Source organism: Fukomys damarensis, unplaced genomic scaffold (assembly GCF_012274545.1).
Source record: "Fukomys damarensis isolate Sample0158 unplaced genomic scaffold, DMR_v1.0_HiC HiC_scaffold_6, whole genome shotgun sequence".
NCBI classification, from domain to species: domain Eukaryota; kingdom Metazoa; phylum Chordata; class Mammalia; order Rodentia; family Bathyergidae; genus Fukomys; species Fukomys damarensis.
Genome location: NW_022900918.1, coordinates 28,098,500 through 28,110,642, shown reverse-complemented (window position 1 = coordinate 28,110,642; position 12,143 = coordinate 28,098,500). Strand labels below are relative to the sequence as shown.

The 12,143-nt window shown below is 38.4% G+C and overlaps 1 protein-coding gene across 2 annotated transcripts in view; it reads right to left on the bottom strand.

Annotated features, from left to right (window-relative positions):
- The window catches only part of Gpc6 (glypican 6), a 1,098,597-nt gene that overhangs the window by 824,806 nt on the left and 261,648 nt on the right, over positions 1 to 12,143 (bottom strand). For both annotated transcript variants that reach the window (XM_010630646.2, XM_010630653.2), the window contains exon 2: positions 4,833 to 4,991. In XM_010630646.2, coding sequence (XP_010628948.1) covers positions 4,833 to 4,991 — 159 coding nt within the window. The remainder of the gene's footprint in view (positions 1 to 4,832; positions 4,992 to 12,143) is intronic.

The window sequence follows — 12,143 nt, the reverse complement described above, 5'->3', positions numbered from 1 at the left end:
ATAAGTTCTTCATGAGGCTGGAAATTACTATTCATTTTTTTTATTTTGCTTTTAAAAATGCACTTGCTGCCAAAATCTCTGGACAAATGTATATCATTAAAATGCATAAATAACAACCAGCAAGAAAAGAAAAATAATAACATCAAGAAGAACATACTAAATTTAAAAACCTCATATGGCGCTCCCAATGTGAATAAATTTTAGCTCAAATAAATTCAAAGGGGAAAAACAGAGTAAAATATCCATTCATGCAAACTTTCCTGTCTCTGAATAATCCGTATTCCTAAAACATTCCTGGAGAAGAGGGTGCCAGTGTCTACGTTAGGAGAGAAGCCAGTAGGTTTTGTGAGATAAAGAGAATAAGTAATATGCCTTCAATGATTCAATCATATATTTTCGCATTCCTCTTCAATTCAAGAAAAACTTGTAACTATTTTTTTTTACCTTTTCAAGAAGAGTGCTTAGATTCTTTACCCACCCATATCATTATTGCCTTGATAAAGAAGTATCACTAATTTTCTGCCACTGACTACTCAAAACAAATAAAGGCTTAGAATTTCAACCAAATATTGATTTCTGATAACATTACTATTTATAAGAGTGAGTTAAGCATCAGGGTACAATCTCGGTTTCCACATTCTTGGTGGAAACTTGGCAAGTCATTTTCCCTCCCGAGGCTCCAGGCTCCTCGGGAGCTGGACTATATTTAGTTGAGTAATTTTCTTCTTTCAGGATTAAAAACATCTTCCACCTTCTCTAACAGTCATTTTCACTTCCTTCCCACAACTGGGACAGAACAGGTGGGGGAGGTAGAGGGAGTAGATCGGTGACCATGAAACGACAGTACATCCGAGGACTGGAAAACACTGGGGAGGTGGTGGGGTGAAGGTGGCTGAGAACCGGGATCCAGGCGTGCTCGGCCTGGGACTGAATCCTTGTTCGGCCACTTGGTATCTTTGTGACTTTTCATTGCAGTTTATCCCTGGTAAACAGCGTGAGTGTGCGAAGAGTGAGGAAAAGGGCCAGCTGCTGCCCCTCATTAACAAGACTACCATCGGAATGCTTAGTAAATCTCCCTCTCCTAAGATCCCAATAAGCCACCCAGGAGCACAAAAGCAGTGAGGTTTCAGCTACCAATACCGATCTGACAGGCCAGGCTGTTGTCGCTAAATACAAGATTGTAGCTCAGTCAGTGGGTGCACCACGGCCTTTCTCTTTGATTGCATTCTGCATATGATTGTGTTTATTTGCTGTTGAGTTTGTGGCTTCCTGTGGTGTTTGGCGGAGATGAGAGAGGTGAGAGGTGAGGGAATGATGTTGGTTTATTCTGCCAGGTGAACTTGGCCAGGTTTTCATACACAATTGTAATCCCCAAGGACCGACGGAAAAGCTGGCCTTGAGTGCTGAGCATGCTGGGAACATCCGGTGGAGTTCCAAAAGAGCATGGCACCGACCCGGCTAGGACAGAAAGAAGGTGGCACCTGCAGGATGTCGGACGACAGCTCAGGTGGAAACGTGGCAGAGAAAGGAAAACAAATAGAACCTTATGAGACATTTGGAGAAGTACCAATACTGAGAACATAAACCTCTCTTAGTATATATTCATTCATAATAACATTGCCATGTTTGAAAATTTAAAAAGCTATACAAGTACAAGAAAAATTCTCTGCCAGAAAATGTATACTTATTCAATTCCAGTCTCTAAGCTAAAAATGTTAGTTAATGGGGTTATGGACAAAGCTTGGCCATTTAAAAAGCTGGGAAAGAATTTATATTAATCCAAGTTTAGTTTCCTGTCATCCAATAAATATCTATAATTGTACAAAGTGTTATCTTCATAATATTACTCTAAATATTAATTAAAAACAGAAAAGAATATGACCATAAGTAGAAATTGGTTTCATGTTCAGTGTATTGGAATTTCAAATTTTTAAATAGTCACCAGTGCCAGAAAATGAAGTTTAATGGAATCAAGACACTTCTGATACAGTAAAGAATGCAACAATAAGAAACTAATGAGTCCCGTGATTGAATTTAGCCTCTGAATATACTGTGGACTGGATCACACATACCCAGTAAATCCAAATTGTTACTGTACTTAAAAAAAAGTAGGACTGAAAGCCATTGCCTTTTTCATTAACGGTACTTTTTAAAAATCTAAGTCTAATAATTTACAGCTAAGTAAAACATACAACATACCAGTGACAAATGTAGACCTCTGTGAAAGTAGGGCCAGAGGTGAACCTCAAGCTGCACATCTTATCCAATAGATTTCCTGACTGCAGTCTCAGCACTGTAGAAGGCCGAAGCAGGAGGATCACAAATTTAAGCCTAAACTGGGTGATTTCATAAATTAGCAAGACCCTGTCTCAAAATAAAGAAGGGGTTCAAGCCCCAGTACAGAAAACAAAAAAAGTAAGAGTCCAGGAATAATACAAAATGATTCACCAAACTGAAAATTACTAAAAGGAAATTCAAAGTCTTTCATAACACAATGGGTTTTATGTGTGAAAAGAAAGCTCAGAAGGTGGTACTACTGTACAACTGATCCTACATTACTTCTCTGTATTAACACCAACTGATATTCAATAATAAAGCCAGGGGGTGGTGTGTTTTCTTAAGCCAATGGGGGACTAGAGTGGTAGAGCACTTGCCTAACATGTGCCAAGGCTCTGGGTTCAGTTCCCAGCACAAAAGCGGGTGGGAGACCCACAGGAATTCACCATCACTCCTGAACGGTCCACTAGCAGAATCACCTTGTGGTTAAAAACAAAAGTGGATCATACCATTGCCCAAACAGAATTGCCCAAAGGGCAGAAATTAGGATTTAAATGGATATATCATCATCAGCTTCCTCATCATTGTCATCATCATTATCATTACTTTTTAAGAATGAGATTTTCAAGGCCTGATTTACCAGGATCACATTTAGATTTTTTTAAGTCTGAAAACTTCATTAAAAAAAAAACAAAAATTTAACTTCTCTCTCATGCTAGCCTAATGCAGTGTTCCTAAAGAATATCCCTCTCCCCTATGTTAGATCTAATCTTCGCAAAATCAATCTGCTGTCAAACTGATTGACATCATGGCCCTACGAACATTAGAAGGATTTAAAACAAACCTATGAAAAGAAAAGGACAGGGAAAGAGAGAATGGTTTCTTTAATAAGTCGAAAGAGTTCAGGGATTAAGTAATGTAGACCCAAAGCTATTAAAAGTTATTGATATGATAATAATCTGAATATCTTGCCCAGTCTTGTTCAATAGATTTACTTATCTAAAAAAAAGTTAGCTCTCCATTAAGCCAATTAACATATAGTAATTTTCTTAAAAACAATATATATTAGCTACCATGAATAGTGTCCTGGAATTATTTTAGCTTCTTTGAAGCTTTGTGATTTTGTTAGATTTGTTTTCCAAAGACATAAATAAAAATCATCAGCAGCACATCACACTCAACTTCCTCCAGCAACAAATGACAAGATGTCTTAATTCAGCTCAACCTGAAACAGTTTGAAACCATAGATCACATTACCCCCCAGAAAGTCCCATCAGGGGCTCCTCAATACCCCTGGATTTCTATGCAATCTGCCAATAAAAGGCAAAGCACATTTTCCATAATTGCCACGAAGGGCCAACACGTACACCACGACTGCTAACTAAGGAATTATTTCCATAAGCGGCCACAGGTGAAGTTATACACACACAGCAACAGACGAAGAAAGGATGTAGAGATGTTGGGAAGATTAAGCACCAGTCGCTCACACATCAACGGTCGCATCATCATGAATGCTGAAAACACTGTGGAACCATCTTTTATAACTCAGAGAATTAATTTGAAAGAGATCATTATTACAATAATGGTTTAAAGCATCAGTGAAGCGAAACATTTTACCTACTACACTGAGAAAAAGGAGAAAAAATAAAAACATGGTGGCGAGCCTTTCTAACTGGCTCTGTTGTGCATTGGGTGGAGAGGGGAAGCGAATGAATAGCAGCTCTGTTGCTGGAGAGCAAGGTACTGTGTCCAAACGGCCTGAAGAAGCTGCCAGAACTTGAGAGTCAAGTTTAGAACAAATCTCAGCGAGGTACATTCCCTTGCTAGAGCAGCAAAAAGTGCACATCATCCAAAAATATTAATCTGTGGTTGTATTAACACTGTTCTGAAACATCAAAATGTACTCCATTTTTTTTTCTGAAATTCTGATGAGAGTATTCACTGCTAAAATCCTACTAATAACTGCTTTTGCTGTTTGTGCTTTCTAATAAAAATGTTCACTTAACAGCTAGAATAGAGATATGAAGTCAATGCTTATGATAAGGAAATAAGAGGAGTGTCTCATTCTATGCAGAACACCCCCAAACTGCAATGTAAAATGTGTTAGACTGTCACAACGGCAAACTCTAAAACAAAGATGTCTGTGTCACCGGCAGTTAAGACAAGCCTGTCCTCTTAAAAGTCATGCTATATTTCATATTAAGTAATATACTTTTAAAGAAAAAAATCATCTCATGAAAACTGAAGAAAAGCTATAGTGTGGTAAACTTCAATTACAATCACTCTAACAATGAACAACGGAGCTAAATCTTTCAGAATAAACCTCACAGGCAAAGCACAAAAGCAAAAATGCTCTTTGTTAACTCACACTTGCCCAAGATATTACTAAAATAAACTCTCCAGAGAAACTTATGCTTTTTCTAAAAATAGAACGTGCCGGAAATGTTTGAGAAGGGATGAACAGCACCCTCTTCGAAATGTTTTTCAGATAATGGCATCATTCTCATTGAAAAACACATCCAACAGCAAAGTAAAGTGCAAACTCTTTCACTTACCATCAAATTTCTTGTGCCTTGACACAAAAGTGGTTCGCACGAAATGGCTTGTCTCTTCCACAAGGTTTTCAAACTCGAGCTTGCTTTGCTGGCTTAACTTGTCTTCCATCTCTGTGGTGCAGCACGTATATTCCTGAGGACAGATTCGTAAGTGCTCCCCTGCAATGAGAATGATGGAAACGTCAGTACAAAGACTTTGGGTAGATTTTTACCTCTGCAATATTTTGCTTAAAAACCGGGAGGCTCATCCCACGTGCTTCTCCAGCCGCCCGCTCTGCAAGCTACTTGGGCCTCGGCACACGTGTGTACTTAACATGCCAAGCGCCTGGCGGAGTGAAGCTGAGCCCGATACTGGGCTTAGTTTCTGCTTTCCTGTCGGATAAGTGTAGGGGCATCAAAACCCTGCAAATCCAATGAAGGTTTTCTTCCTCCTTTCATTGGAAATGTCCCACGTAACACCAGATGACAACAGATGTCATAGAGTCTTAAATGTGTTTATCTTTGGCAACTTCAACAGGGCAGAAGACAGTCCCCTCCCCATGGCCTGATAGTCAGGGAGGCCGAGAGAGTGCTAAGAGATGATACTGTTCTCTCCATGCCTGTCTGGAAGTGTGCATGTAGGAACTTCTCTGTAGGTGAAAATGATGGTGTTTTCAATGGCAGGTCACCTGTGGCACACATTCTTCAGTTGACATTTCTTGTCAGACAGAAAATGTTCTCCTGGAAGGAGGAAGCCACTGATGGGTTTAATTAATGCTATGCCACATGGAAATGTACAATCACAGGGAATGCGAGTCTTGTACTTAATGTAGCAGATTGATCTCTTGATGTACCCGGCCACTTGCTTTGATAGTATTGCTTTCTTTAGTGCTATTAGCAAGTAGAAGTCAATCCTTTGCTTCATGAAATTAAAATAGTCAGTTATTGTTGTAATATGTGAGTTTCCATTGGAGGAGGGTCAGTTTGTGTCAAAAGTGTTTATCGAGGGAAAAGTCACTCGATGTCTTTCTACATAAAATCAACAAATTGCCCCTGAGAGTCACTAGATGCTATGATTAAAACTGGTTTAAAATGTTTAACAATGCATATAAAAGTACATCGTACAGCCCTGTGTCCAGTATAAGTTGTTTTGTGATTCCTTACACAGTTTGCTACTTAAGCTGTTAGTTAGAATTAAAAAATGATCAAAAGTATATAATTAGATATTATATAATTCTTAGAAAAGACAGAGACCATAAAATTATACACATTTTTAAACAGAAAGGAAATACATCACTCTTAAGCATGATAAACATCAAATTCAGGTTAATAGTTTCCTACTAAGGGGGATTAAATTCTGAGAAAAATGTTCAAATGCTTTTATCTGTAATCTTTTTTGTAAGCTATTTGTTAGATAAATGCTGTTCAACATATTATTTTTACTTTTATTATACAACTGAAATATTTTGTAATAAAAACTTCAAAGTAGGTAATGAAAAAGTGGTAGCCACTAGCTTTGTTAGAGAAGAAAGAAAATGCAGTTACCCCTGACATTCAGTTTTGTCTACATACAGTGAACAAGGGCACAGTGTCATCCCTCCCCCAAAAATACCAAATGCCTCTTTTTCGAACAAAATGATGCACTGATACTTTTTCTTTTTTTTTTTTTAAACCACATACAGACTTATCTTTATACTAGTTTCCCAAGTCTTGGGTGGGATTTATTGTAAAAACTTATGATGAAATTAGCTTAGTACAGAATATCCCCCACTTTGTGACACACCCAGTCTAGGGTGCAACCTTCGTTCTTTGAATCCTCCCCCAAATTCCCTAACAAAGCCCACAGCCCGTAATACATGCTTCCCTGTAGTGGCGCAGGCTGTTGTTCTCCACTGCAGAGAGTGGGACCCAGTCTGTTCAACTACAGGTGTGTTCAAGATCACTTATGAATTGAAGGCTTCACAACACCAGATTGAAGAGGCTAGAACAAAGAGAATTTTGAAATTCTTCTCAAAGTCAATCTGATGTCCACACCCCACTGAGAAGCAGGCTCCTAGAGCCCAAGACACTGGGAAGGTATGAGTCTTACTATCAAAAGCAAATGGTCCATAAATCATTCATTTTCTTTTATAAAATATACAGCCTAATTGATAAGGACCACACACACTCACACACACACACATACACACACACACACACACACACACACACACGTAAAATCTCTCAGTGTTCTAATGCCTTTTAATTAACATTTATAATTTGCTTCTCCACATAAATGAGAAAAATATAATGACGATTCTGAGCATATTGTCAGTTTTTGTATCCATGAATATTTTAAAGATAGGACATAGCATGGAGTTGCACTTCTTGTGGAAGGTGCCTGATAAGGGCAGATAAGGACTGATAAGAGAATATTAATAAAAATATTCCCCCAAAGAACCATATTTTCATGTACTGGGCTTGTGAATTCCACCCAGATATGTGATTATATCAGCTCTTTTAATCCCATTTTGGTCATTGTTTTTCTGTGGCTTTCAGTTAATTCTTTAAACTGTATCATAGAAGTAGAGAAGAAAGCACACCCTCTTATTGACCTGGTTCTTGGAGAATGCTTTTCATTTTCAATCATCTTCAAAAAGGTCAGGAAACAAAGACTGACCTAGTTTAGGTGTATTCATGATCTAGAGCACATGAAGACACATGTTAAGACACATCCAGAGCACATGTTAAGCAGTATCATCAACTTAAATTATTTCCCTAGTTCTCCACTTTCTCTCTATGCTTTTCAGTCAATAGTTCTTTTCTTGCCAGAGATCCAATGCAAAGAGAGAAAAGAGTTGACTTCTAAGGAATATTTCCATTTCTATGAACAAGGTAATCAAATACTCTCCAGAATGAGTGAAGCAACATCTGAGATAAACTTCCATGACACTCTATGCCTCAACACACATATTGTCATGCAGATGAAAACAACACTGAGATTCCACCTCACCCCAGAAAGAATGGCTGCTATCAAGAAATCACACAATAACAAATACTGCGGGGGTTGTGGGGAGATAGGAACTCTTCTTCATTGTTTGTGGGAGTGCAGACTGGTACAACCACTGTGGAAATCAATATGGAGATACCTCAAACAATTAGGACTAGAAGTCTCATTTGACCCAGTTATTCCTCTGTTGAGTATCTTCCCAAAAGTATAAAAAGAATCATACCACAGCAATATATGCTCACCCATGTAAATAGAGGCACAGTTTGTAATAGCTAAAATTTGAAACAGCCCAATTGCCCACCAACTGGAGACTGGATAAAAAAGATGGTTTTGTTGTTGTTGTTGTTATTTTATAAAATGGGGTACTACTCAGCAATAAAGAATGAGAAACTAGAGCTATTTATAGCTAAGTGGATATACATTGAGGCCATACTCCTAAGTGAATTAATGTGCAAATACCGAATAGTTTCTCTGGTAGGAAAAACTAATAGTGTAAATGAGGATCAAATGTATAATTCCTATTGTATAATAGGAAGAAAAGATCTAAAAGAGTAGAAGTAGGAGGGGTAGGGGAAAGGTAAAAAGGGAAAAATATGTGAAAGGAAAAACATGGAAACAGAACCTTTGTCAATCGGGAAGGGTGGAGGGGGTGACAGGAAGGCAGGGGAATGGCGAAAAATAAGAACCAAGATAAGTCATGTAAAGGCACATGATGAATGTAATTGTATTGTATACTTAATATACCAATAAACTTAATAAAGATAAAAAGAATTATGGTACAATGTCACCCCACCAAGAACTAATTACCTTTCTTCCACCTGACATTGAAATACTGACTTTCTTGGAATTATAGTGCCATTATAGTGGATTATAATGCCATTAATAAGTCCTAATTTCAGGACTTCTATGAAGGTTTTTCCACAAATATCATAAATATGATAGAACTATCTCCTCAGGATAGAAGAAAACATTTATTTTCTTTTGGTCATTTTGTTTTATTATTATTATTGTTTTACCAAAAGTCACAGCTCAGCCAGATGTGGTGGCATTTGTTTATAGTTCCAGCCCTCTGGGGGATGAGGCAAGAGGATTGCAGGTGCAAGCCCAGCCTAGGCAGCTTAGCAACTTAGCGACGTCTTGCATGAGGATAAAAAATAAAAGTCAGTCTGAGGATGCAGCTCAGTAGGCTGGTTCTGAGTTCAAAACTCAGTACTTAAGAAAAACCCTCGTTCAACTTCAATGAGTCAAGAGCAGCTTTGCTAGCTTTGATTCCCTAAATCTTGAAACAATGGTCACTGATATCTGTCAAACAACCTGATGTTTCTGAATGTCCCAGAGGCTGAGGGAGATTCAGTCTGCTTGGGTTTCATTTTTTTTCCCCTAGAACAGGGGAAAACCAAGGCCTCTGCCTAATCTAGTGCACCCTTGTTTCTGTAGAATCTGTGAGCAGGCGCTGGGGAAATAAAACCAAAAAAATAATATTTTATGCTATTATGTGAAAGTTCCAAATTTTACTATTAAGTGAAGTTCAAATTCAAGTGTCCATACTAAGTTTCATTGCAACGAAGCAATGTCTAATAATTTCTGTGTTTTCAGTGACTACATTAGTATTAGAACAATCAACAAAAACAGTTACTACAGCTTGGCCCACAAGACCTGAAATAATTTTTGCAGTTCTACATGAAGCCACATCACTATATGAATAAAGTATTTCTAATCCTTCTTATTTATCTCTCTAAATGACAAGAATATGAAATTTTTCTTGCTTGAATACTTCCCGATACTGACATGTATTTGATATAGCAGTGAGATTATTTCAAAGTTAGAATTTATAAGAGAGGAGAAAGCATTACCATTTAAAGATGTCCACATCACATTCCTTTCTGCAAATGCCTTAAATTCTTTATAATATATCAAATATATAATTAGACATAACAGTTAGCTGAACTGGAGAATAGCTAGACATATCAAGGCCCACTAAAAATGAAGACAGTAGCGATAAGAGATAAATATAATATAAATATAATATAAGATAAGAGATAAATAATAGATAAAAATACAGAAAACACGGGAGCCATGACAATTGTACCTCTGTTCCTCAATGCTGACTGGAAAGCTTCTGTGTACAAACCATCACGACAGGTTCAAGACCAGCAAGATGAGACCCAAGATCACATAATAGGGACCACACAGGGTGACACTTTACAGGGTTAATTTAAAGTTAATGCCAGTGAATTAACTGCGTCCCTGAATCTGTAAAGGGCTCGTGCCTAGCTTAAAAATAAACAAGGAGTCTAGTATATTGGGAGAAGAGAGTTCCACCAGGAAGTTATAAAATGAGCTTGGAGAACTACAAGCAGACCAGAAATTGTCCTCTGTTTTCCAAGAAGGAAGAGATGGGGCTGTTCCTGCCTCTGCGTGTCCCCTTTAATTATGTGTAACTCTTCATGGTGTTGTTCTCTAAATGCTTGCCCAGATGTTCACTTTCACTCCAACATGCTGTGGTGACAGCAGAAATGTGATACTGCCAAGGTACCACTCCCTCCAGAGACGGCCGGGGTCTGAAAGCTGCTAGGAATAGATTCTGAGAGTGGCATGGTGGTTAAAGGAGTAGGCAGGAGGACCTCATTCACCACACAGCAGGCCACTTCAGGTTTGCTAATGCAACTTCTGCCCTCAGAGGGGACACTCAGCAAACTCAGAATGTTCATTCCAAAAACAAACACACAAACAGACAGACAGAAATGAAGTACACAGAATGAGTGATATTTCAGAGTTCACCCAAGCGCACTCTGTGCTTTTATAGAGGTTTGTTTTGTTGTTGTTGTTGCTGTTGTTTGGTTTTTTGTTTTTTTTTTTGTTTTTTTTGGTTTTTTGAGACAGGGTCTCACCATGTAGTTGAGACTGACTTGAAACTCACTATGCAGCCCAGGCTGGTCTAGAACTCACAGCAATCCTCCTGCCTCAGCCTCCTGAGTGCTGGGATTACAGGCATGCACCACCACACCCGGCTCTACAGAGGTTTGGAATATGGGGAGATACTACAACCTCTGCCCTTCCCAGGAGGTAGGCAGGAAATTAAAAGCTAAGGAGCAAAAATTAGCTGGCAAGATGTATCCAAGAGAGCTCCAACTGTTAAACCTCTGATGACAATACAGTATTTGTTTCATACCTGGCGTTCTTCACACTGTGAGGTCTGTGTCAAACTTCCTTCACCTTCTATCTAATTCTCCTCCGTCAACGTGCATGTCTGGCAGTAGCAGGCTGCAGTCTCCTCTTCATCTGGTATGTTTCCTCAAATAACTAGTCAATTTGTTTTTCTAATGCCTAGCAAGTTGACTGGGAGCAGGCATAGAGAAATAAAGAAACTCTAGAACATTCTAGAAGTTGTACCTAGAGTTTCTGATAGCTAGAATAATTTAAATTATAGTTAATACTTGGAATATTTTAATCTTATGAAGTTCCTGTACCAGCTAATCAGGACGGGCTAAACGTAGGGAAGCAACATTTTAAAAAGTAGCTTCCAGTTAATTTCCTTAAGTTCCGATCTCCAATGTTCCAAGTAACCACTTTTAAACCCTTTTTTTTTCAGTGTAAAGAGTTATTATAAATGATCCTTTCATATCTTTAAGGGCTTCTTGCTTAATGAAGTCATTCAGCGCTGTAGTAAAAAATATTCAAACGGCCACACAGGTTTTAAAAGATTCAATGAACATTGTGCTGCATGGATCCTATCATTCAAACAACCGATATACCATCGCCCTTTGATGCTGTTAATTGATAAAGTCTTTAAATGCTAATTATTGTAGTTTAAACATTTTCACTTTGAATTTTACAAAAATAACTTTAAAAGGTGTGATGAAGAAGTTAATCATTTAAACCAGCTTGCACGGTTGCACAAGAACATTTCCAGGGCTTTGTTCTGGAAGCTACAGAAAAACTTCCAAAGATCTTTCGCCAGTGTCTCCGATCTCCACCACCTGGTTAACCTTCCTGTTTTAGAGAAGCCGACTGGGCCTGTGAGGCCAGCCTGAAAGAAATTATACTGAGAATGAGCAAGAGAAGGAAGCTGGAGAATGGGAAAGAACAGGACTTGAAGGTCAGGCCAGAGTGGGGAAAAACGGCCTTTCTTTACAGTACATCTCACCATGGCCTGGCTGTGGTATATACTTTGATCACTTGGAGATTGACGGTCTCCCCTTTATGGTAAATGTATGTACAAAACATTAATTAATTAATTTTCTTTTTGGTACCATGGATCGAGCTTGGGACCTTGCACTTGTGAGGCAGGTGGCAGAACCACTGGGCTAAATCCCCAGCCCCAAAACATTAATTTATACAAT